This window comes from Periplaneta americana, chromosome 15 (assembly GCF_040183065.1).
Source record: "Periplaneta americana isolate PAMFEO1 chromosome 15, P.americana_PAMFEO1_priV1, whole genome shotgun sequence".
Classification (NCBI taxonomy): domain Eukaryota; kingdom Metazoa; phylum Arthropoda; class Insecta; order Blattodea; family Blattidae; genus Periplaneta; species Periplaneta americana.
The window spans coordinates 65,075,356-65,102,821 of record NC_091131.1 but is presented as its reverse complement, the minus strand read 5'-3'; the positions used below and the strand labels follow the sequence as shown (position 1 = coordinate 65,102,821).

Below are 27,466 nucleotides of genomic sequence, written 5' to 3'. Positions count from 1 at the left end.
TTATTTGTCGGTTCAGTTGGCACGCCTGCTGCCTCATCTCTTTCTTGTTCTTTTTTTTTTAAGAGGATTGGCTTCCCTGTCTCGAGGGAATTGCTGCCTCTCCGGGGATGTTCTGGGAATTAAATATTTACTGCGACCGTAAAGGGCGTCTCTGTGTGTGGGGAGATGTACTGTCTGTGCACAGAACATGGAGCTGATTGCTGATGGATCGGGTCAGAGCTCCTGCCCATTAAAAAATTTAATAACCGCGCGCGCGGGACACTTTGTCACGTTTATGGGCTGCAAGCATATGCGCCCTCAGATATTGTGTTGCGATGAAAAATTGCGCTTCCCGGCTCTTGTTAGAAGTCAGGTATAATGGTGCACTGCAAATCGTATGTAGGCTACTGTACTTTGCCATTTTATATTTTCATTCTGTACGTCATTTTACATTTGCTCCAAACTAATTGTGTAAATGTTAATGAGAGAGAGACAGTGATTCTTTGAAGTGCGGTAGGTCTGTATGTACAGGCTGTCATAAAATACGACCGACAAAGTTTTTGGTCTTGGCTTAAAAAAAAGCCTAAAAAAATGAAAGCAGCATTATCTTAAGTTTCGCTGTCTAAAGAGTATTAGGGTGCAAAAAACCGAGTTGACTTACCTACTTTCCTGTTTTATAAATACTTTGAGCAAGAAAAATAAATTGACGAAACAGCAGCTGAATGGCGGCATCATTGCCATCGTAATGATCGAAGTATCAGCAAATTATGTGAAGTCCCTGTTTTGAGCTTCGCAAGGGAACTGTTAACGAACTCATACGGAAACCTTTCCTCAAATTGTGTACAACAGATAGGCGAAGATAAACAATCAGCTACCTGGTTTAACAATACGGATATGAAAACTTACTTGTAATGTCTAATTAAAGGAAAATTGCACGTACTAGAGTAGTTGACCGCTTCTTCCGCGAATGCCTGCGCTGTCATGTGACATGCGAGTTGGCCTTGTGTACTCAACCCCCTTTGCGAGCCGAGTGAGCAGTATCTATTCACGGCCTGAGTGTACTACATTTTGTCCATAGTCTTTTACTCAAGCATCGATTTTGCAATCTGATTAGTATGGACAGCTGTGTAGCTCTAGGTGGGCATTTGGGGGGGAGTTTTCGACAAGAGCTCATTAATCGTTTTCTTCTCAGAAAATGATGATTACTGTGAATCTGAAGATTACAATTTGCAACTCTTTTGAGATCTAGGACATTGCGTGTTTTGACATTTTCGACTCGATATATATTTATTTTAAATAGACCTGTATATTTATTATCTACTTTTATTTTAGTGGATAACGCCCTCGACATTTGTCGGTCACAATTTATAATGAATGAGCAACGACTATATTATATTATAATTATTATAAAATTTTCCCACTCCATGATGATAAATAACTATAAGCATTTGTTTATAATTCGCGCAAGTATCATGTACGGGCACGTTATTCTTTCGTTTACATTTTAAACAGCTTAATTTGATCCGAAGTAATTTGTGTTAGTTTCGTTCCTTACGAGGTTCGTTTGAAGTGTTCCATATGATATGCATAAGCATATCTGTTCTCGAAAACGGACATTTTTGTAATGAAACAGCCTTTATTGCATCATTCGGTATTATTTGCTTTTGTTTATACACGCTGTAGTCATATCGCGTGTAGGATCTTTTGGTATATCAGTAGGCTGTTGTTACTGTTGTTAAGTTCCTGTTTCTGTTGTGTATATCTATAACACGTGTTCATGTAACTGATTTTAGATTGTGATTAATGTTTATGATATTGGTGATTGAGGCGGTGATGAATCATAGTATGTAAATTTCCAATTCGGCATTTGCCTTTGTGACTGGGGGGGGGGGGGCATGAAAAACCACATTTAAATTGGTCGGCCACAGGATTTGAACCCGGGACCTCTCGAATACGAATTTCAAACGTTATCGTCTGAGCCAACTCGCTCGATCCTTGTTTTGTGATCGGTAAAATTGAGAAAAATTTAATAAGATTGCAGCTTATTTCGAAAAATTTTCATAGAAAATCATTTTATTTAACAATCAAAATCATAATCATCAAGAGATTCGGATCGAATCCATTAATGCAGCCAGAATTTCTGTATCGATTGTTGTTGACACTTGAAGTGCCATTATTTTATAGAGTAATTTCACGGATTCCGAATTCATAATCCATGCAGTACAAAAACGGCGTCGTACACCAAGTCACAGATGCCGAGTAAATGTTGTGAAGCGAGGTGGACTGATTGACGTACAGTGAAGTTGAAGTGGAAGAAGAAAATTAAAAAGAAATGCAAGATTCTTCCGTTATGGCAAGACATTTTTGAATAGACTGAATAGTTGTGTGCGTTTCTAGTCCGAGAGCCACTTGTTTCACTCCGCTCTGCGCCGTCGTGAAAGGGCTTAAAAATTGTGAATGAGAGAACGACTCAAAGAGTCGACGTAAGCAAGTAGAACAGTGGTATTCAATCTATGGTACGCGTACCCCCAGGGGTAGGCGGGGTTGTCTCAAGGGGTACGCATCCCACTGATTACGTATGTAAAAATGCTGGCATATATATTTTATTATATTTGTTGATGATTATTGCAATTATTATAGTTTCTTTTGAAATATAAACTCTTGTTTTTCCTTGCTTGAATAACATTTTACGTAAATCATTGCTATTATTTTTGCATCAATAACTACTGTGTAATAATAATAATAATCATTGAAAGGAATTGGTTGAGCCACTGGCTGAGAAGAAACTGCATACTGAAAGATGCACTAGAAGAAATGGTAAACGGGAGAAGAGTACGGGGCAGAAGAAGATAATATCAGGTGATAGACGACATTAAGATAAATGGATCATATGCGGGGACTAAAAAAAAAAGAGAAATTAGAAAAGAATGGGGAATGCTGGGTTTGCAGTGAAAAACCAATTTGGGAGTACAAATATATTTTGGGGGTACGCTATCAAAAGAGACTGAATACCACTGAACTAGAATATGTGGTATATATAAGAAAGAAGACTCCTGTAATTATTCACTTCTCATTTTTTATAACCTGTGCTATTTTACTTCATCCCTAAATTTGACAGTTGACCATTTTACAGAGACCAACTCATTCTTCGCAGTAATAGTTTTTCTCTAGTTTTTTCAGATACCAAATTATGTTGGGATGAGCACTGAAATAAATTACAGCCCAAATTCATTCCAATCTCTACCTTGACCTAGATAGGATGAACGTAACTTCCCACACTCCTGAGCTTGACTCCGAAGGCAGGAAAAGGTCGGAGCGGAACTCATTGTATCACGGGTTCGTAGTGCTGATGAGAGTGAGCTAATCGCTCTTCTGACGGTGGACCAGCGAGGTGCGGCTCAGCTATGTGATTAGGGAGTCTGTACTCTGTGATCTAGTGCCCGATCACAAACAAAATCTAACGTTCCTTTAGTGAACGAGCTTTGAGCTCATGTACTCATATCTTCTTCCCTACAAGATCAGAACACCTAATGTAATCGCTTTTGATTTCCTTCCTGTTTCTTCTCTTAGCCTTGTCTATCACTGATATAAAAACGTACCACAGTAATAGCAGCAGTTCACTACGCCTCATCGTTATGCTGATTGCATCTCCTAAATCGTAAGATACCAAAAAAAAAAAAGTCTTGAAAACATTTTCTTGCCATCTGACATCTACCGGACCTTACAGAAACTCCCTCCTGTCCGACCTTATGCAGGCAACCTGCTACGGCACTGATTAAACTGTAGCTTTAATGAAGGGAAGTATGTTGGGAATCGAAACGCAGACCGTGGGCGACGCTTTTGTTAGCCGGCAGCCATCTTGCTTATCTCCCTTCCGTCTCCTTCGACTGTTGCCCCCAGGGTCAGCTGACCTCAGCGTACAGTCCGCTCGAAATCGTAGTTCACACATCGACGTAATGTACACATGTAATGTACGTTAACATGGAATGGCAGACTGCATGGTGCCGGCCTACGGCTCGGCACGGCGCGGCCGCGGGTCCCTCCGGTTGGTTATCCTGGTGATTCCTCTATTTCGGGACACGGGAGCGCTGCCAGCGCCGACTACCTGTTGAATGGCGGCGGCGGTGAGTGGCGGGGTGTGTAGCACGCAACACGTGGTCGCCAAGGCCGAGCTGCCGCGCAAATATTCAGGGCTTGGTGACGTCATGCGCAAGGTGAAAGTGACCAGGTGGAGGAACGATGTGGCAACACTGCTCACTTACGCAAGTTCGTCATCATCGCAACAAAAGTCTTGTGCCGAGCCGGAAGTTGAATGGCATGTGTTGTGAAGTGGATCTTATTGGAGCACAGTCTATGATTTGTGAAAATCAGGTGTTTCGTTACAAGACTTTGCCCAAGAGGGGCTATATCTTGACTTTGCGTCCGTTGGTCGGTCCGTACAAATTCCCGGAATTCTAGACTAGAAAGTATTAATGGAGTAATTTCACTGATGCTGCTATGATTTGTGGAAATCAGGTGTTTCGTTACAAGACTTAGCCCAAGAGAGCTATATCTTGACTTTGCGTCCGTTGGTCGGTCCGTACAAATTCCCGGAATTCTAGACTAGAAAGTATTAATGGAGTAATTTTACTGATGCTGCTGCTACTTCTGCGTAAGCTAATTGTCAAAATTAAAAAAAAAAAAAAAAATTGAATCTTAAGATGGTTTATAACATATACATTGAAATGATGACACGTGGCATCGTACTGAAAAATTACATATCAAGTAACATTTCTTATCAGAAGTTTTAAACTTATTTTACAGAAGCTGGGAAGGAGGAAAGAAATGTGAAGCATTTGAAATATTTGGTATTTATTTATTTTAAGAAATCGCACACATTACACAAAATGCTATTCATATTTCATGAAAGACAAACAGTTTTCATTACTTGGGTTCATATAGTGTTCATTAGACTGAAATTTTATCGCTTTTTATATTTGCATACATGTACATTGTATCTAAAAGACGATAGCAAAAGACGTCATTAAGTTTTCGGATTGAGATGCTAGAACATTTCAACGCTACTAGAACAAGTGGCAAAGTATCCGAAAAGGTAAATAGTTGATGTATGAGAATTCTTTATTTCAACTGATTCGGTTTAATAGTAAGGCGATTGCGAATGTAAAAAAAGTTTAGAGGTCAGGATTTGATAATGTGTAAATATATTGAGAAAGTAGGCGATGTCGCTTTCAATTTGACAAATGTCGCTCCATTTTGATAAAATCAGAAGTCATTCGCTTGAAAGAAGCTTTCTGTGCATGTGTTGGATTTGCGAGCGGTGTGTAGCGGCCTTAAGCGGCCTCTTCACCTTAGTGACTCTAAAAATGAAAGTCGCGGCGGCGCCGTGGCGGCAGATGTCCGCTATGGCTCGAGATTTCCCCTCTAAATCAAGAGGCGGCGGCGGATCAATCCGGCAGACGATGCTGTGCTGGGTGTGTGTGCGTGAAGCTGACCACTCGCTTTGTGTGTTACAGTATGGGTCGGACGAGTTCGGGCAAGACTCGCCGCGCTACACGTCGCCCAAGACGGCCGGACTGTATGGCGACTCCTACTACATCGGTGAGTGCGGCGATGACTGACTGCTACGGGGGGTGAGGTGAGTGTGGGGTCTAACGTGTTGTGTGTTGCAGATGGCAGCGGCTCGGGAGCGGGCGATCCCTGGTCCGGCGGCGCACAACTGCAATCGGGTCCCTACGCGGGGTATGGCTCGTCGGCGTCGCTGCTCTCTGGAGGACCTGCCTCCCATCTCTCCCAGGCGGGCTTCCCCGCGCCGGCCATGCACCTGCCACACGACCCAATGGTGAGTGTGCGGTTCTCAGCCTACGTTGTACGCGCCATCAGTTCCATAGCTCAGACTTTTTTTTTGTGTTCCAGGGCTACGGGGCGATGTCCCCTGGTGGAGGCGTGCAGCAGGACCCCACATCCTCGGTGCCCTCGTCCCTCCTGCCCTCCGCGGCCGCCAGTCTTCCCCCCATGTCAAGTTTCCGGGGGGGTGGGGGAGGAGTGGCCGGCCCGGGTCCCGGTCCTGGGGGTCAGGTTACTCCAACCGGCGGCGTGGGAGTCCCCACGTCGAGTCCCGCACAGGCGCTATACTGTGGTGGCAGCCATAGCCCCGTGGTGGGCGTACCGCAGCCACAGACGTCTGGCGACACACTCGGCAAAGCCTTGGCCTCAGTAAGCAATTGACAACACGTGTGTGTGTCGAGCGTGTCAAGGAAAGGAAGTTGGTTCTGGAATGGGCCATCGCGTAGTTCAAAACTACGTCATTAGAAATTTGTAAGAGCACTACATTGAAAAGTCCTTATATTGAGTCATACAACGTAGTCCACTCAGCCTTAATGTTTGCTTCGTTCAGAGACCTGAGCTTCATTTTGTAATTTTATTCATGACTATGCCTGTTTGTTATGCATAAATAACTAGAGTCAATTTTAAATTATTTTATAATGCATTTATTTCAAAGGCAAGGACTGCAATATAAGATCCACATCTATTGGAATTCCAGTAACTGAAAACTGTGATAAATCCAAGAACATTTCTTGCAAATAAATTACACCCAGGTTAGGTGTTGAAATTCTTGTTATTTTTCGTTCTTGTATAGTTAAGCAGGCTCAGCTAAGAACCACTCTGTATTCAGTGTTCCCAATTTCTGATGTCTGTTTGCTGACAGATCTACCCCACTGATCAGAGTGTAAGCAGCTACAGTTCAAACCCATCGACGCCGGTGAGCTCACCACCACCTCTCACAGCTAGTGGGCCAGGAGGCAGCAGTAGTGGGCCTGGGGCATGGCCCCCTGGGGGCACAACACCTGGCACCGGAGCCACCGCACACAACCATAGCCACCCCCACACAGCCACGCCCACCTCTCCACACTACGCCCCCACACCCAGCAGTGCCAGTGTGGCAGCACCCGACCGCACGATACACATGGTGAGTCCATGTTTTGCTCGAGAAAGTGGTGCAGTCACAGTTTTACTTAAGTACATCTTTTGCCATTCATTATCATTATCCACTTCAGTGTCATCTTTGAAATATGCACGAGTTTCGTTCTTTGTTGTATAATAACGAAACTTTACAACAAAAATGGCAATTTGCAAGGCTTATTTTCTAAGCAGTATTGCTATGTAAATCATAAGCTACCAGAAACTCTTACTTTGCTTCAAGTATGCAAGGCATACAGGTATTGAAGTTTGTTTAAAGATATCTGATCACAAAGGTAATTTCAAATATAGGGGTAAATCTTCTCTCATTTAAAGATGAATGAATGCATCTGGTGAACCTAACACAGAACTTGGAGGTAAAACTCTATGCAATAGGTGGCAGGACAAGCATTTTTTATGACATATCATGTCACCTCCTTGTTGCAGCATAGAGAAGTAACATATTATGATGACTCGTAATATTTGCTGTTAGCACACTTTTCTATTATTTTTCTGTGAATCTTTCAACTTCATTCTCTCCTACATCCGAATAGTAATTTTATTAGCAGTTAGGCCATGAACCAATGTAACTTGTGTGACCATGCCCAATGGCACCACCTCTCCTCGCTATGGGCATGAGGGTGTCGAAGTTTCACATAAAATTAGCCTTGTACGTGGCCTCTCAGTAATATCTCGACATACGTTTGATTTGTAATCGTTAGACTTCGTTGAATTGCCACACGCAGCAAGCAATCAGGTTGCCGATGTACGGTAGTATAGAGGAGGTGAGCGACCGCCCGGTCTCGTAGTATAAGCAGTTCATGTTACGAGTTGTGACCGGTCCAAATAGATAAAGCAGCTACAGCTAATGTATACCTATGTAAGCACTTGTTTTTGCATTACTGTGGTTGGAATAGTCAAAGCTTAACATTTGTTCAGTGTAGACAAGAATTCTATCAATCATACTACATTGAGAGTGTTGCTGTTCCAAACAATTGCCCCTGGAATACCCTTACCCCCGCAGCCAGTCTTGACCCGTTGAGAAACGTGGTTAGATGCTGTTAATTATTATGCAGAATATTATGGCAAAATAATAGAGGTAATTGATGCATTGGAGAGCACAGACAGTTCTGCTGTTGCAGCTGTAAAATCATTGCCTTCAGAACAGCTATTGGAAGATATTCTGTTCATTGATTCTAATTTTAAAATCGTGTCCAAAAGCATCACTCTGTTACAATCGTCTAAACTACAACTCTCAGAAGCCCTTAATATAGTGGATAAAATATCACAAACCGTTATCCAAAATAACAATTCATTAATTTCAGAAAAAGTGAAATTTAAGTTGAGAAATATTATTGCTAAAAATTCTGCCTATTCACAATTTCGTATTATAAATTATGTAGTATCAGGTCACGATAAGACGTCTGAAGTTGGTGTACTAAAAAGTAGTGACTTTCCGTTCTTCAAATATGCACCTATTATATCGTGTGATGTCGAATGTACATTTTCCCAATATAAAAGCTGTTTAAGTGACCATTGTAGGAGGTTCACTTTGCAGTCGCTCAAAATGTACGTAACTCTTCACTGCAATGGACATATTCAAGGATGATGCGAGTATATTACATTAAATTTTAAGAGTTAATATATCTGACTATAAAATAATTGTGTATTTACATGTTTAGATATTTCCTATTTCAAAAATCATTCATTATATTTCTTGAATGCAGGATGATTCTCGTGGCAATTCCACGAAGTCTAGTAATCGTGTATTCTACAATATTAAATTGATAACAGACACATAAGATACGCTTTGAGTGAACCATAATGGAAAATATTTGTGAGTTGGATCTAATATCGAATGTTGCTTGATGTGAAGACAAATATTGCATGCATTAATTACGTACTTCTCTTATCATAGACCCATACTCTCAGTTTGTAAACCGAAACAAAAATAAATAATTCAAACCAACAAAACTGTAATTTCATTCCCGAAACTGGATGACATGTTCTAGAAGCCAGTGTATCCCTGATTAAGTGCAGAATTTTTTTTGTAATTCCCCCCTTTCCATTTGATGGTAGCCATGAACAAGCAGCTATTTTCTAAATCTATGAGTAAAGTATCTCTGGGAGAATTATTTATCCTCACAACAGATGCTGAAAATTACTTCCTCTTCTATGTAGACATATCTGTACCCAGTATTCCATGTTTCTGGCAATTTTCTGCAGGTAGCATGACCAACTGCAAAGATGAAAAAAAAAAAGAAAAGAGGTATAGGAAAGCTAAATATATTACAGGCACATATTAATGAATGCCATAATATTTTGTGTACAGAAAAAAGTGTGATAAATGCTTTTCCATATATGATGATTTGAAATACCTTGAATTGCGGGACTACCCCTGAAAATGAGAGATGGTTGGTCACTCTAACTGCAGTATACCCTGGTCATTGCCATTGATTTTGGTGATGCTGTTGGTCTTCAAATCGTCAATAATTGACAACTTGAAGTCCAACAGCATTACCAAAATCAACAATAATTACTGTTTGTGGACTATTTCGATAAACTCGATTTTTAAGGTAACTCTACAAAAAGTAATGCGGTGATGTTAGGTCTGGTGATCTGGGTGGCCGCAAATTCTTATAAATTACTTGGTTCTGAAAGAAACTTCTGATTAGGGGAGAAACCAAGTTCACATGTAACAAGTTGCGCTATCTTGTTGAAAATAACCCTGAGCCAATTCGGCATTGTTCAGCTGCTCAAAAAATTTCTCGAAAATGTGGTTATGCTGATTTGTGTTTACTGGTTAAAAAAAAAGTCTTCACCATTTGGCTTGCTGAAACTGCACTTCAAACTCCAATCTTCTGTCGGTGAAAGGCATTTCATGAATACCCTTTGGGTTATGTGAGGCCCAAATGTATGTGTTTCGGGAATTTAGATATCCGACAGGCGGAATTAGGCCTTAGGTGATGTACACAAAAAAGAGCAAATTCTCGGGAGAAGTCTCTTTTGAGCAATTCATGTTATAAGAGCATTTTCTCTGTTTCATATACATAAAACTTGCCTTCAGTCTCATCTACGTTGCTCTGTGGTCTGAATTTACTCCACTTTAATTTGTTAACTCGTGCAGCTGTATAAACAAAAACCTACTCCAAACTAAACACATTCCTAGTGATGATGACCAACCTTTATAACATCGTATTTTAAATGTTTTATGAAACAAATCACCTCTAGTTAGGAACCACTGGTTCAGATTATATGACTGTGCCTTGGGATTTTAAATTACATCTTTAGTGTGCCACATGTTCAAAAAGGCTGAAGAATGCTGGTATAGCAGTTCTTTATCCACATAACAGGCTGCTACTTCAGATCTCGATAAATGCACTCACACACGCAGCAGCAGCAGCATGTGAATTCAATAATTCTTCCTCAAAATAAGACCCATATCAGTACATTCCCCATTAGAATTCTTGTTGTTTCCCATTGTGAAGGAGTAGTGTGGATTCCTGGCCATGTAGGGATTGCAGGAAATGAGGCCGCGGATGCTGCAGCCAGGGCTGGCGCACTGAATGGCTCTCTGGTATATTGGCGCGAGAAGTGGCAGGACATTCGAAACTACTTGAAATATAAAATATGGTGGCAATGGGAAGGAGAATGGTCTGCACAAGAGGGAAACAAATTACGAAATATAAAGAATACTGTTCGAGTTTGGGATTCGTCTACAAGTGCGTCGCGACACGAGGAGGTTTTACTCACCCAGTTGAGGATTGGCCATTGTCATCTGACACGGCCATCTCCTACATGGCGAACCTCAGCCGGAGTGCGATATGTGCCATGTTCCACTTACAGTGGAACACTTTTTATTGCGTTGCAGGAAATATGACCATGCACGGAGGCAATATGGAATTCGGCCGACATTACGTGACGCTCTTGGAAATGATTTTAATTGTACAAATGCAGTTCTGAGATTTTTATCAAATACAGGTTTGGATAAGGTGATTTAGTTTTTTATTGATCCGTTTTACTTATCCTCCGGACCCTTTACATCCGGAGGTTACATTTGTTGTTTTATATTTGATTTTACATTGTTGACATTTCGGACTTTATACATCCGAATATTTTATAAAATTTTATGCTTTTAAAATTTAATTCACAAGTTATCTCTGGTGGCCTTAGTTTTATTGTTTTATTTGTTCGTCTTGAATACCACCTAGTGTGGTAGAATTGCTCACTTTTATGATTCTGTAGAAATCATCTTATGTATACTGCATTTGTGTGCCTCGTTTTATCGTGACAACGCTTTTTAGTTCTTTTAGCACTCTGATTATTATATTATTTATGTATTTGTAATATTAAGAATTTTAGATAAGGGCGCAAATAGCCATAGTAGCTGACGCGCCCTTCTTAAACTCTACTACTACTACCCATTGTGAAGAACTCAACTAAGTCATTTAGATGTTCGTATGACATTTTTGTTTTTTTTTTACGGGTGTATAACATACATACATGTTTAATGTGCACAATAATGGGACAGTATATATATATATATATATATATATATATATATATATATATATATATATATATATATGATTATGTCTCGTGACGGAAATATTGTGCGAAATGGAAATATAAAAATTGGAAATTTATCTTTCGAAGAGGTGGAGAAGTTCAAATATCTTGAAGCAAAAGTAACAAATGTAAATGACACTCGGGAGGAAATTAAACTCAGAATAAATATGGGAAATACCTGTTATTATTCGGTTGAGAAGCTTTTATCATCCAGTCTGCTGTCAAAAAATCTGAAAGTTAGAATTTATAAAACAATTATATTACCGGTTGTTCTTTATGGTTGTGAAACTTGGACTCTCACGTTGAGAGAGGAACATAGGTTAAGGGTGTTTGAGAATAAGATTCTCAGGAAAATATTTGGGACTAAGAGGGATGAAGTTACAGGAGAATGGAGAAAGTTACACAACACAGTACTGCACGCATTGTATTCTTCACCTGACATAATTAGGAACATTAAATCCAGACGTTTGAGATGGGCAGGGCATGTAGCACGTATGGGCGAATCCAGAAATGCATATAGAGTGTTAGTTGGGAGGCCGGAGGGAAAAAGACCTCTAGGGAGGCCGAGACGTAGATGGGAAGATAATATAAAAATGGATTTGAGAGAGGTGGGATATGATGATAAAGAATGGATTAATCTTGCTCAGGATAGGGACCGATGGCGGGCTTATGTCAGGGCGGAAATGAACCTCCAGGTTCCTTAAAAGCCAGTAAGTAAGTATATATATAGACACACACAACTTTAAGGATTACAAAGGCTGTTTAAGATATAATAAACATTTCTTTCTTCTTGCTAAGACATCGCTTTTTATTACCAGCTGTACCTTGACATTCTGGAATAAATGTAGATAACATTTATCCCCTAGCTTTGCATTCTGTGACCACAACAGTGTGCTGTCATTATGGTTAACGTTATTGTCAAAGCCACATTTGTGCTGCAATCTGTTGCAGAGGACAATGATTACTTTACATACAACTCTACAGAACGTATTAATTTCACCAGGCATATTCAGCTGTCTTTAAAATAGGGAAAAATTTGTCTCTATTTCTTAAATTATCCTTATATAAGACAAGAAATGTGCATAATTTACGTTGCGATATTGGTAATAATGATAATGAATTTAAATAGTTGTGTGTGCACACAAAAGTAACTTAGGTGGTAAAAGTAATGTGTTGTGATTTGCATTCATTACGTCCATAATAATACGGAAAAGTCAGATTGGAGCATCTGGCAGGGCGCAGGTGAATACTTGTCTTTACCATTTGTGGTGCTTATCCAGCCTCTTATCAAATGAGGTAGAGACCACGGTGTAGAGCTGATCACTCACTCCTTTCTAGTGCTATGGCAGCATGTGCTTGAAGTATTTTCGAATTAGAGAATTGAGAATTGTGTTGTCACGAGTCATTGAGACTGCACACCTCACATTCTTCTGTGTCTTGTCTTGTCTTGTGTTGGGATTCCACTTTGTGTTTATGTGTTTTTTTTAAGTTACGCTTATTTTTGCATGGTTTGTAATGTGTTGGTTTTGTTTTTTCTTTTTTTTTTTTCCTACCATTATTTTCATCACAATCACAGGCTGCCCCTGAACAACAGAGACTAGATGATGCGATCGGCTTCCTGCGAGACCATGCTGAGGTAATTGCTTTTTATGTGTGTATTTGCACATCTCTGCTCATTCTTGCTTCTGCACCACTTTGTCAGCCATGGGGTAAGTGACAGTCATCAATGAATAGCATATGGGTACTGTATTATTCTGATTACTTGACTAGTGTATCAGTTTTCCACAATGCAAACCAGATTCAAATCCAATGGAAGCCATGTGGGATCTATAAAGGATAACAATTGCGTTAATTCCTTATCAGCAATATCTGAGTTGTAATTTTATTATTTGTTTCGAACTGAGCTTGGGCAGCACAACTGTAAACATCCTTTTTTTGGAACAAAGTGTGAAAAATGAATATAAAAGGAAATAATTTTTAACAAATAGTGTCTAAATTTATAATAAAAAGACATTTTTTTAAATGGACATACTTAAGTACTACACTGATAAATGCTTGAAGAAAGTTTTTCCTCAGTGTATTCCCATTTCCCTTCCCATATTTTCTCCTGTTGACCAACAGCAGGTGTGGTCCTCAAGACATTCTGGGGGTTGTGTGTGGATGAAGTAGCCACCAAAAGGTTAAAATATGGTGTTCACTTAAATCGGCTGCAACTTGCCCTTTACCCAATGCATCATAATCCACAATTAATTCCTGATTTACTATGCAAATCGTCTGTAGCTGCATTTAGATTGGCAACAGGTCATGAGTGTTTGGCCAAGCACGTGCATGGAATTGGAATATATCAGTCCCCTAACTGCCCATTGTGCAACTCAAACCAAGAAATGGATTCGGAACACCTCAAAATCTGTGCTTCAGTGACTGGCCATGACAATATCTTTGAAAAATATTGGAGTGCAAGAGGTCATATGACTTTATTGTCAAACGCCTGGCACTTAAAAAATCACCAACATATTTCCTCCATTTCTCCATCATTTTCTCGTCATTAAACACGACGAATTTCCCGGACTTGTGAGCATTCACAACATAGTATATGATCAGAGATGTGCGCCTGTGTACAAGTTTTTATTACAAACAAGGCAACAAAGTTTGAAATATTTGGAAAATGTGGAAGAGATGTGGGTTTTCTTTTGAATTGGATTTGCTCTGTTCGTATAAACTATAGATTATAAAATAGAGTATCATTGTTTTAGTTCATGTGTAGTATTTTCATTTTGCCTAAATTCTAGAACAGAATGGGGGTTAAAGATGAAATATATCCTGGGATAACATTCTTCAGGGGATAGAAGAAATGGGGTCATGAATCCTGTGTTTTGCGTTTACACAAAAACTAATACATAGTTGTTTATAGTTCATAATCAGAGTTGATCTCTACTGCCATTATTATTGTTTCTCAGTGGTCTAACTATTTTCATATTTGTCATTAGATCTCTGGTTACAGTTGATATCTGGCCAGAAGTAATAGAATTTTAAGGATAGTAAAAATTCTTAGCATGGCTTCCTGTAGGAAGAAAATAAAACTAGGAGGCTCATGTTTCAGACTTACGGCATGTAGATGAACCCTTCCATACAAAATTTACCAGCCATTGTTCATATCAAGAATTTGCAGGAAGCACAGTGAGCACATATTAATGACTTATGTGTGTGTACATGTATCCCACCCTTCAACTATAATCCGTACCATATCATCATTATTACTCTCTACCTCGTAAGCCCTCAAAGGAGTGTTCTGTTACATGTCTCAAAGTGAACTCATTATGATCCCTAAGTTGACCTGTTTAATGTCTTCTAGATCCAATCTTGAGCCCAGTACTTGATGACATAATATTTCTGAGACATCACATGGGCAAGGGATATTAGTCGAGGTTTCATTTTCCTGGCCATATTTTCTACATTGAGAGCTAGGTGGCGGATGTTGATGAAAAGTCATCTTCTTATTTTTCACATTAGGACGATGTCTGTCAATAAATAAATCCTTTCTATGTTAATATCAACGTAAAAAAGTAATTTCTTATATTGCATTTTTTGACGTTTTTGAACTAATAGGTCATTTTTATATTTTTTCGCCATTTTTTGGTCATTTTTAATACATTGAAGAACTTTTAGATCATTTGGAATGCATTTTACTTTCTTCTTTACTGATAGGACTGTTAAATCATTTTCTAATCATATAAGGCCTGTTAAATCATTTTCTAACCATATAAGGTCAGTAGTAATTACCTACTGAATAAGTGAATAACAGTAAAGTTTGAGTTTTATAGTTTGGAACAGACACTAAAGTCCAACCCTCATTCCACTGAAGGGTTCACTTTACACAGCGAAGTAATATAAAATGCTTGACAGCAGCTTAGTTTAAATGAGGACTTTGACCGCTACTGTTCTTTTGTCAGTACGAGGGTGTCTTTAGAATTTATGTTTGGAAGGGGGGAAACTTTCACCATATCCTGGTTGTGTCCTCAACATGGTTCGGAAGGGATGTCTACTGTAGTAGACAGTATTTTTAACACAATGATTGCAAGAATGCACACTGCGCCCACAATTTGTTTTGTCATTCACACTCCCTCATCTGAAAGATCTGGTAACAAAAGTGAAGCGCGGAAGGAGGAGGAGATGGAGAATGAAGGCGCTGACATGGACCACCCATGATTGAAACACATTGTAAACCCTCATTAAAATATATAGTTTTCCCTTGAAATCTTCATTATGTTGCATGTTCTTTTCCTTTATCTTAGCCAAATTCCATGAAGTTGCCTCCTCTCTCCGAGATTTGTAGGGCAGTCATTGAAACAAGGTGACTAATTTTTTAAGAAGTTGTGGTGCGAGTACGGTGAATAATATTTAAATGTCATTTTCTTTTAATTTTATGTCATTTTTCCATTAGTTTAAGGGCATTTTAATAATCATTTTAAGTGATTTTTAGGTCATCAACATCCGCCCCCTAAATTTATGACCATTAAGAATACCTATTATCCACCATATAGACTTCTGAGAGACAAGTTTATTTCTGAAATTCACATTAGGCCCTTCTATTAGTTCGTGAACCTATTGTTAAAGCCAGTAATATTTTTCCTTTATGGTATTCGATGGCCTTCCATTAGTCAGTCGTGCACTTCACATCCTGTGGAGATATAGGAAGGGAAAGTTCTGGCTAACATAAAGGACAAGCGGAGCCTTCACTTGTTAGAAAATCAGCAGTATCATTACTTCATTCCCGAGTGGTCAGAATCTCGTGAGTAGGAGGCTCTTCATTCAATATCACCTGACATTCATGCATCAGTTTTGACCTCGTTTTTACAGTTACCAATAATACCTTTAGTGCCACTTAATAAATTGTCGAAGAAAATACATACATTTCCCTTCAATGCTGATGGGCCCCGAATGAAGTTATTTTGGCAGCTCTGAATCCGTAATCTTGTTCAGAAGTTACCTCACAATCTCTTTCAATGACACATTCTGTCCCAGATATGTGATATGTGTACACTGAGAGGTTTAAAGAATAACTTTCAGTGGTTATATATTCAGCTTTGAGATTGTAACAGACCATAGGGCTTAATACTTGAAGGGAAGAGGAAGATATATATGACAGTCTCTTCTTCTAGCATACACTTCTACATTTGGGGTTTTCATCTAAGAGTCCCATCCTGTGCATGTATTTTCTAAAAGATACATTGTATGAAAGAGTTCACATAAATGGATTAGCTAGTAAGAAGGGCAGAGTTATGATGTGTAACAAGATATTTGGTGTGGCACAGGGCACACGCATGGAGGAGCGGTTGGACGACGCCATTAATGTGCTGAGGAACCATGCAGAAAGCCAGGCGCTGGGGCTGGGACTGCATACTGCTGCAGCCGCTGCCAACCTACAAACACATTCCAATGGCCTGCTGGGCTCGTACCACCACAGCACACAACCTTCATTGGACTCCCATCTGGTGCGTTGCTCTCAGCATTTAATTAAACATTGTGAAAATAGTCCTTAAAACCCTATCCTAGAGACAAGCTTAAATACCATAGTAAAGTGTCTTTAAGGCGTGTGTAGGACTGAGCATCTGTTGGTAGAACTGAGCATCTGTTATACTGGTGACAGACTACAGTACTAATCGCGATTGGCACTTATCGCGATCAGGCCCGATCGCGATTACCGAAAATGTGGTGACACACTAAGTCACGCTTGGTCCCGTCTGGTCAACAGCTGAATTACCATAGAGGAAACAATTTTCTCTATGTACATACATATATGTTTGTTTCCTTCCTGGACAACACCTAAAGTTCATACTTTCTTTTGATGTTTGTTCATTGTTTTTTAACCTCTTATATATATATATATATATATATATATATATATATATATATATATATGAAATATGAATAATTCGTCTGTCATTTGTTAATATATTTCTTTCTGCTTTTCTCACATCTGCATTAAATTTCTCCACTACGTCTAATAGTAGCCAAATTCATTTTCTAGCCATTCATTTTCGTTTCTATTTCATATAATACAATGGAAGGGGTAACAAAATTCCACAGCAGAAACTATCACGACTTCCTAAATAATATAAATCAAGGTGATTCGAAACCAGAGATTACTGAAATGTTACTTTCGTCTACTGGGCCGTGCCTCAGCACGATTATCTTGTTCTGGAAACAGGATTTAGCTCCTGATCGCGATCGGGACAGTGACACACTACAAACCCGATCGCGATTAGGTTGATAATCGCGATTAGTGACTGTAGTCTGTCACCAGTATTACTCTCCTTAGGTCTATAGAGTGTACTCATGAAATGATACACTTGTAAAAAAATAGTAATAATGAAAGTGACTACAGAAAAAAGAATATTTGATTTAATAAACATAAAATGTACTGTAGAAAGAACAGTATTGTTGTATTTTAATGAAGCCATTGTACATACGCCATACAGTTATTCTGAAATGTCTTACAATGATATTTATTTTTACGTGATATATAGGCAACGTGAAGGGGGAAGGAACTGGCCACCCTACCCCATTATCTCCTGGCCTAGTTGCCTCATAAGAGGTACCATGTTGGTATCACTTGTGAGGTTCAAACCTTCTTCGGACAGTTGACTAAACAACATAGGCAAAATATTGTAATGCTGCAAGAAAATCATATAAATTATTTTTGTTCGTTTTTCTTTTCTTTATATTAAATTAGTATGAACTTTTAGCTTTATATCTATAAAACACAAATTAAGAAACCTATAAAACTGACTTCAACAATGTTGCTAACATCTAATTCCTCCCTAACAGTTATCTTTCTCTGTCTATCTAATATTGTTAAACCCAATAAAGATGTCAAGAATCTCATATAGGCAGCTTACTTTTATCTTTCTTACTTAAGACCCAACTCTCATAGCCATTAACACGTTGACTGCCACTTGGTGCGTATATACGTCCCTATACGTGCTGTGAGATGTATATATGCATCAAGCAGCAGTCAACATGTCAAAAGGGCAGGTTTTGATACTATTTTACGCAGTCTCAATTTTGTAGTCACTGCCATTTGTTTACTAATCCACTGGCCATCTTTCTGATGTTATCTATCAACGTCCCTCGTAATTTTAGATATTACATACATAGCCAAGGTAGTTAAATTCAGATACTTACAGTAGCGTGTAAATTAATCCGAACAACGTAATTACTTATGCAAAAACACTCAAACGGGATAAAAAAAGGATCTAAGACATACCTCAGTAATCTATGTGGCCTCCCTTGTTCCTAATAACAGCTCTGAGACGATTTGGCATGGATTCCACTAATTTCCCACAAATATTCTTCATTTCTTCATCGCGAAATCATACGCCAATGAGGGCAGAAACCATCTTCTCCTTTGTAGAACAATCCATTTTTTGCATTCTTCTTTTGCAAATTGACCACAAGTTCTCAATGGGATTGATGTCGGGTGAGTTGCCTGGCCAGGGGAGTACCTGAATATTTTTCTTGTTGAAGAATTCTGTAGTTTTTCAAGACGTATGGCATGGTGCCAGGTCTTATTGGAACACACCTCTGCCATCTGGAAATGATTTTTGCAGCTGGGGTACGATTCTGGTTTCCAACAAGTGAATATATTTGTCAGAATTCATCATTCCCTTGATAGGTATTAATGCTCCAGGCCCTTCATGTGTAAAACAACCCCAAAACATTACTTTAGGGGAGTATTTGGGTGCTTGTTGGAGATGAGCTGCTGTTACTTTTTCGAATCCTTTCCGTACATAAGAAACACGGTGGCCGTGGACCTCGAAATGAGACTCATCGGAAAAAAGTACATTCTTCCAGTCATTCACTGTCCAGTGTTGATGTAATTTTGCCCACATTAAGTGTTTTTTGCACATAACAGTGGTTAGCAGTTGCTTCTTAATAGGCTTACGAGCCCTTCATCCAGCTTCCAAAAGCCTACGCCGCACTGTTGTGACGGATTAAGTCGACAGCAGTTAGTCTAGGATTTAATTTACTTTTCCTGACAATTAAACGATCATCTACAGGTGAAGTCTTCTTTTTCCGGCCACAGTTTCCTTTTTTCTGGGGTGTGATGGATCCAGTCTCCCTGTATCGTTTTATGATCGAATTAACAGTAGCCAAACCAATGTGACATTCTGCAGCAATTTGCCTCTGTATCATAGAAGAATGCTCTGCTAATATTATAATTTTAGACCGTTTTCGTGGAGTTGTATCCATTTGTGAAGACGACAGAATGTACACAGGATTGCAGTATTAAGTCTTCAACACAACTGAAATGCTTATAAGTACAAAACGACAGGCACATTGTCACATATTATAAAAAAAATAATGACAGACCTTCAACAATGGAATTACACGTACTACAGATGTCAATTAAAGCGGTATGAGCAGCTGTGAGGCCAAAAATGACAGAAAATTTAAAATATGTCGTGTTCGGATTAATTTGCACGCTACTGTATTTCTATGTAACCTAATCTAGAGTCACATGCACCTTGGAGGGCCCAAAAGAAATTATTTTTGTTCTTTCTTCTTTTATTTATATTAAATTAGTATGAACTTTTAGCTTTATATCTGTGAAACAAATTTTAAGAAACCTATAAAACTGACCAAGCTATGCATTAAAATGCCTTGCCAATCAAACACAGTACTAACCAACAAGCTGTATGTTTATCACTAATTTTCTCAAAATTGTATTTTTCAAAACTGTTTAAATCATATCTTCCGCAATTTTTTTAGATAATTACATGAAATTCTGCATGGCTCATTCTTTATCCTATCTTTAACAGAAATTAAAAAAAGGGAAAATGTTCAATGAAAATTAAAAAAAAAAAAATGGTTTTCTTCCTCTTCCAGTGCAGATATTCTAACCATTGAGCAGGGACTTGTTAATATAAATGTTACCTTTAAGGTAAAAAAAGAATTAATAAAAATCTTGGGTGTTATGGTACAATTAATAATAAAAAATCCAAAAACTTTTTATGTAGGTAAATATTTTTCCTGTCAGATTGAAGAGCAATTTTGAGACTTTTAAGTACATAAAAGTCATCAAAATAGGGCTTATAGATATGAAGAAATGAAATTTATAAAACATATAAATTTGTAATGGTGAAAGGTGTATGCAACCACTTAAACTGCGCACCATTTTCATTTTAATATGAGTAAAACTTGGGTGAAAGTTATATGCCTTTTCCCAGTATTACAATATTCTATGAGTCATTCATTCATTCATTCATAATTTTCTGCCCAAGTAACATCTCTTTCACTGCAAACCCAGTATTCTTCAATCTTTCTTATTTTCAGTCTTCCTCTTAGTCTCCGTATATGCATGTTTGCAGTTTTTCCTGGGAAAGATAAATGTGGTAGCTTTCCATTGCTTTCTGCACACCACTCTCTCTTTCGCATCTTAAAAGAACCCGAGGGGGGGGGGGGAGCAGTGTGGAGGTGAGAAGAGTGGATTTGACTAATTAGACACATCGTCAAGTGAGATATACTATTGTTTTCACATATTCTATTAAATTTTTATTTACTTTTGAACATATTGGTTTTATTACTGCACAAATTGTGTATAACTACACACTAAAAAAATATTGTTAATAGTCGAAATTGGACTGAACATTTGTTAAGAATGGAGAACAATAAATTTTCTCAACACCCTTAAGGCTGAGGAAAAGAAGAGATGGGGGATGACGAGGATGATACATCTGCGATTATTTACTTTCCTCCGTGATTGATAGGAAAAATGTGAGAAAGCAACAGTGTATGGTTTAGAGGTATAGATTGGACATATTCCATTACTGTTGATGAATAAGGAATTAACAATGTTTCGAAGATTGGTTCTAACTTCGAAACATTGTACCCAGGTAATAAATGTCTTATTTATTAGCAGCAATAGAAAAAGTCCAATCAATACTTCTCCTAAATGATTGATATTATGTATATTTATTTTATTAGTTTTTTAGTGATGAATCGCGATATTGTCTGTTTATTAACTATTTTTATTAATATATATTTACACGTTATTTAAGGAAAAAAATATTTAGAACTAAACATGGATTGGATTATGTTTGAGTACTTCTTCCCCATTAGGTCCATTGTGTCCACCTGTTTTATATCTACAGACTGAAGTTAATTAAACAGGCCTGAAGTCTTAATCATTTTCATGCAAGCTCTTCTGGTGGTATTCTTTGTCCAAGATAATACCTTCTGAGGTCTGAGGAATTAGATTCATAAATTACATGTGAAACAATCTTTTCTTTTAACCCACAAAGAAAAAAAAAACATTCTACATTTTTATGATGCATGTTGCAGGCGAGTCCACACCCTGGTACCCCTGGCTCGACAGTCGGAGCACCCCCCACTTCGTACCCAGGTCTCGCACCAACGCCAGACACAGACGGACCAATCAAGATAGAGAGGCTGTCAGGCACAACTGCAAGTAAGTATACATGAGGCAGCTATCACAGCCCAGCACAACTAACACGTGGAGAGGTAATAAAACTTCTGTATTGTTTAGAAAAACGAAAGGAGCCTCCAGGAGTGTCAGACACAAAACCGAGCAGCAGTGAGCTTGTCAACAGCCAGGCGGGTGCTGGTGCCAACACAACGGCCCCTGCTAATTCGACATCGGGGCAGAAGGGCACCAAGAGATCCAGGAGATAGTAAGTTGCGAGCTTGCATGTCTTGTGTTGGGGCAGCAGTATTGTTTGATCTTCTGCTTGATGTTTCAGAGTTTGTTTCGTGCACTGCAGCCAGCCTGCTGTGTGACCATGTTGGCTGTGCAGCCATCTTCGTTTGCCATGTTGGCTGTGCAACCAGCCTGTTGCTGCCCTGTTAGCTGTGCAGTCAGACTACTTATTGTGTAGTTACGTTGACTATGCAGCCAGACTGTTATGTGGCCATATTGTCTATGTAGCCTGACTGCTGCATGACCATGTTGACTGTACAGCCAGTCTGTGAATCATACTGACTGCAGCCAACCTGCTATGTGATCATGTTGTATGCAGTCTATTGCGTGACAGTGGTGGTTATGCAGTTAGCCTGTTATGTGGCTACATTATCAGTGCAGCTAGTCTGCTGTGTGGTCATGTTGACTGTGCAGTCTTTTGTGTGGGTATGTTGGTTGTGCAGTCAACCTGCTGCATGGCCATGTTGGTTGTGCAACTAGTCTGGTTTGTGATCATATTGGCTGTACCTTCCAAAGCCTATTCCTCAAAAGTATGGTGTTGTGCATTACAAATTACTAATGAAAGATGAAAGGTATGGAGTTGCACCTTTCTGTTCCACGAAAGAATTAGTGTGTGTTGTACATTACCAATGAATCGCTATTAATGACATCATATGAATAAAAATACTATGTCATAACATGAAGCAGCTGGTTATCTTCGTATTTCATTCATCAAATTAAGTTATGCTTGTATCTTTAATCATAATGTAATAATTTAAGGTAGGTTATACAGTAAAAATTCGTAGATTCTATAAATTTCGTAACCAGCAATGTTATTTATTGCAGTTTACATCTTTAATAATGAAAAATGTAGTTCCTTATTATTATTATTATTATTATTATTATCATCATCATCATGTTTCATAATCTCTACATAATGCTCCTTGATAGTTTTCCATATAACCAACATATACCACTAATAACGATCTTCACCTCCAAACTTAAATGTTAAGAAATTACAAAGACTGCAAAATTATTGAAATGGTGTAAAAGAAGATGATTTTTTTTTTTAAGGAAATAGAAGCAAGAAGTGATATCCTATAGCACATATTTATAAAGAAATTAATATTATGGAATAAATATATTTAAATCGCATTAGCACATGTATGTATTCGTCTCTTTTCATTGGAGAATACTTGACAATTCACTAGTAAGTTACAAATACTAGTACTTTTGTGGAACACAATCATGAAACTTCATTGGTAATTTGTAATTTGTAAGTGTGAAGTGATAAAGTACTACTGTAAAAAAGTCTTTTGTGGAACAGAAACTCTAGTATTTTTACTACTTACTAGAGAATTTACTTGTAATGTACAACACTATAACTTTGTAGAATAGACCCCTGCTCTATGACAGCGTTGGTTATGCAACCAGTTTTCTGCATAATTATATTGACAATGCAGCCAACTGTTGTGTGGCCATGTTGGCATTGCAAATCTGTGCCGCCATGTTGGTTATGCAGCCAGACTACTGGATGGCCATGTTGGCTATGTAATCAGCCTGCTTTGTAGTCAAATTGACCATGCAGCTAACCTGCTGTGTGGGGTCATTTGACAACAGCTGGTCTAATGTGAGTGGCTGTGCAGCCATCTTTTATGTGGGCATGTTGGCTGTACAGCCAGCCTGCTTTGTGGCCATGTTGGCTGTGCAGCCAGCCTGCTGTGAGGGCAGGTTGGCAGCTGTGAGGCCATGTTGGCCGCGGTGCACTGACTGTCTCATCTCTCTGTTGCTCGAGTGCCGATGAGGAGGTGCAGGATCCGGGCACTAGAGCCATACGTGAGAAGGAGCGTCGCCAGGCCAACAATGTGCGTGAGCGGTGAGTGAGCCACTATAGCTTACCTTCAGTAGAGGCCCATATTCAGAAATAGGATCAAGTCGGGCACTGCCCCTGTGCTCTGTGCTAACATCCATCTGGCAGATGTGAAAAGTGTCTCACTTCATTGCACAGCTGCAACAGAACTAGTCCCGACTTGATCCAAGTTTGCGAATAGGCCGACTAGGCATGACGTGTTGGTAACCCTGTTTTGTCACACCCACATCCAAGTGAATATGGGCTTCGATGGAAGGCAAGCGTTTGCGTGCTGCTCACACATCAAATCCAAGGCAGTTACCCAGTTACATGAAAATTTGCATTTTTATAAAATACAATTGGTTACAAAATTTGAGGGGGGAAGGCCGTGAAGAATGTCGAAATAGAGATAGGGTTTTTATTACCCTCACTTTGGATAGAGTCCGCTTGCAAGCTTGTATGTGTGAAATAGTTTCTGTAAGAAACAGAAACTTATCGAAGTCCAATAGCCAATTGATTGAGATACATCTCACATAAGATTGTTCTGGATGTACACAATTGGGTAAAGAATTCTTCTATAAATACGCAGGAGATTGTTACAAGCAGCGTCATGTGCTTCATGAAAGTGTTCTAAACATAAGTTGTGTGTGGTTTGTCCAACAGTAATAACTGTGGAAGTATTGAATAAAGAAGACTGATAGACTATATAATGCAACAGTAGTCATGGTATGAATGCCAACAATATCATCTGTTATTGGTTAATATTCAATCCACAGACACAAGATATACCCATTTGTTATGCTCTCTAATAGTGAGGTGTGGGTTAGATGATGAATCCACTCAGAGAAATAGACACCGAAAGACGGAGAATAAAGTCATTAAATAGAGAATAATGGGCATCTATTGTAAAGGAAGTCATGGTAAAACTTAAAAGGATTATATGCTATAAAAGTAGGAGTAGTAAAAGTTCTTATTGGGAGTCAGATTCAACCAGCCAGTCTTGTTTTATACTTCGTTATTCATAGTGGGGAAAAGTATTTTATATAATGAACTATTTGTTATGCACTCACACTAAATTGACATAAACATATCAGTCTGTCTCAAGTCTTCTAGTGGCTGTGCTCTGATGGCGACAAGAACAAGCTTGCATGAGATGTACTCTAGTGATATAAAATACACCAGACATTGAATTCATTATTTTTGTGCACTTTGAAAAATAACTGTTACAAGAAGAGCAATCTGAGATACATATATAAAACACACAGCAGTTGCGTGGAGAGGAAGCATGTCTTCATAATCAAAATCATGCCTCCTTGAGATGCAGTTGCGAAGAGAAAAGATAAAGATTTCTCACTAATCTGACACATTTGATAGTGTATTGGTTGTGGTTTAGAGTAATTCCTTCAGTAACTTTCTCCAAATTAAACAGAAAATAAATATAAGTAAGATACAGTTTTTCTTTCTTTCTTCCTTCTTTCTTTCTTTCTTTTTTATTTCTTTCCTTCTATATTTATTTATTTGTTCATTCATAATTTATTTATTATTTATTTATTTGTTTATTATTTGGGGTCTCATCTACAATTCCACTGTTGTCTATTATTTTAGTTATGTGTGAAGCCACAAGATACTGGGTGTCCACATAAAACCAGTACGTCTCACTGCCATTCACATGTGTCATTGTATTATATTATATTACAGTATATTACTTCCACAACCAACTTCCTATGTAAATATGGCATAGGCCAGACTTACCGGTTTATAACAAGTGCTGAAAGTGCCCTTCACTGGCATCCAGGCATTGCTGCGCTCATACGACAGTGTTCTGATTAACATGGTGTAATTCTTGAGATGAAATGTTATTTATCTCATTTGTAATGTTTTCTTTCAGTTAGTCTATTGTCCAAGGGTTATTACCATACAAGTTGCCTTTTAGAGCTCTCCATAAATAAAAATCACAGGATGTTAAGTCCGGTGATCGCGGAGGTCACAGGTTTTTACTGACAAGCCTGTTTTCAGGAAATACTTTGCTGATACAGGCCATACTCTGATTGGATGTGTGGCAGGTTCCACCATCTTGGTGAAAGACCTATACTCCTTTTCATTTTCTGTTAATTGTGTATCTGCAGATATCTTGCACTGTTGATCGTCTCATTGAAAAATATGGGACCGATAATGTGCATTCCTGACACTGCACGTCATGTGAAACCAGTCTTCATCTGTCATAAAGAAGAGCATGGGGTCCAAATAACCATCAACGATCGAAGATAAGAGCCAGTTGCAATAAGTAACGCATTTATCTTTGTCTGGTTCTTTCAATTCATGCACTACATTCACATGAAATGCTCGAAATTTGAGCTCTTTTAGCACATGATGGCATGTTGTGCGGGATACATCAACTTGCTGAGATAATCTCCTTATCTATTTTTTGGGGCTTCTCGTCATATCCATATGAATTTTATCGACTACCGCCAGGGTCTTCACTGTCAGATGCTTATTCTGCTTTACATTCACAACGGATCCTGTAGTCCTTCATTTCTTATACAGATCTTGAATTGTACTGGTTGTGGGTATCTTGACAGAATATTTCGCCTCAAACATTTCTTTAGTCTCCTTAATGGAGCCTGTCTTTATGTAAAATTCCACAATATTAATTCGGTGTTCAACTGAAAACTGCACTATTTTTCCCACAACACTTCCACAATATTCACGACAATTACTGTTAAAACTCAACTGTCGAACTCTAACAATACGTGAACGGAGTGCAGTATAGGCAAATATGAACGCAGTGAGGCCAACATCTATTTATAAATGGAGCGCAGTAGCTAAGTGCAGTGAAACAGTGAGGTCTACCAGTTTTATATGGGACATCCAGTACTTGTCCTGCAGAGAATTTCTAGTTTCAAAGTGAAAACCTCCACAGCAGGGAGCTTTATGATTGAAAATGCTAGTCCATGGGTTTTGCCTGAAGCTCTGTTAGCCAAGTTTTTTTTATGTGCGAAAAACCTAGAACTTGTATTTTCTTGTATTATTTCTCATTCAAAGAAAGCTGTTCTAGGACATGAGATGTCTGATGTTACTTCCCTTCCAAAGAAACTCATGCTATGACATGAAATATCTGATATTGCCTTCCTTCTGAAGAAAGCCATTGTAGGACATACCTGATATTAGTTCTCTTTCAAAGAAAGCCATGCTATGATATCAGATGCCTGGTATTACTTCCCTTTCAAAGAAGGCCATGCTAGGACATGAGATATCTGGTATTACTTCCCTTCTGAAGAAGGCCATGCTAAGACATGACATGTCTGGTATTACTTCCCTTCCAAAGAAGACCATGCTAGGACATGAGATATCTGGTATCAGTTCTCTTTCAAAGAAAGCCATGCTATGATATCAGATGTCTGGTATTACTTCCT

The 27,466-nt window shown here is 38.7% G+C and overlaps 1 protein-coding gene across 12 annotated transcripts in view; it reads left to right on the top strand.

The window, feature by feature from the left end:
- da (transcription factor daughterless) overlaps positions 1-27,466 on the top strand; it is a 196,742-nt gene that overhangs the window by 159,193 nt on the left and 10,083 nt on the right. For 6 of the 12 annotated variants that reach the window (XR_011336154.1, XR_011336153.1, XM_069847459.1 and 3 more), the window contains exons 6-13: positions 5,493-5,577; positions 5,649-5,818; positions 5,893-6,192; positions 6,686-6,946; positions 13,082-13,141; positions 16,800-16,997; positions 21,850-21,976; positions 22,055-22,199. Coding sequence is in view for 10 of the 12 variants with exons in the window: in XM_069847459.1 (XP_069703560.1) it covers positions 5,493-5,577; positions 5,649-5,818; positions 5,893-6,192; positions 6,686-6,946; positions 13,082-13,141; positions 16,800-16,997; positions 21,850-21,976; positions 22,055-22,199 (1,346 nt within the window). In the remaining 2 variants the exon portion in view is untranslated. Of the gene's footprint in view, positions 1-5,492; positions 5,578-5,648; positions 5,819-5,892; positions 6,193-6,685; positions 6,947-13,081; positions 13,142-16,799; positions 16,998-21,849; positions 21,977-22,054; positions 22,200-23,993; positions 24,081-27,466 lie in introns of all 12 variants that reach the window. The other 6 variants (XM_069847462.1, XM_069847454.1, XM_069847464.1 and 3 more) reach the window with 4 other exon arrangements.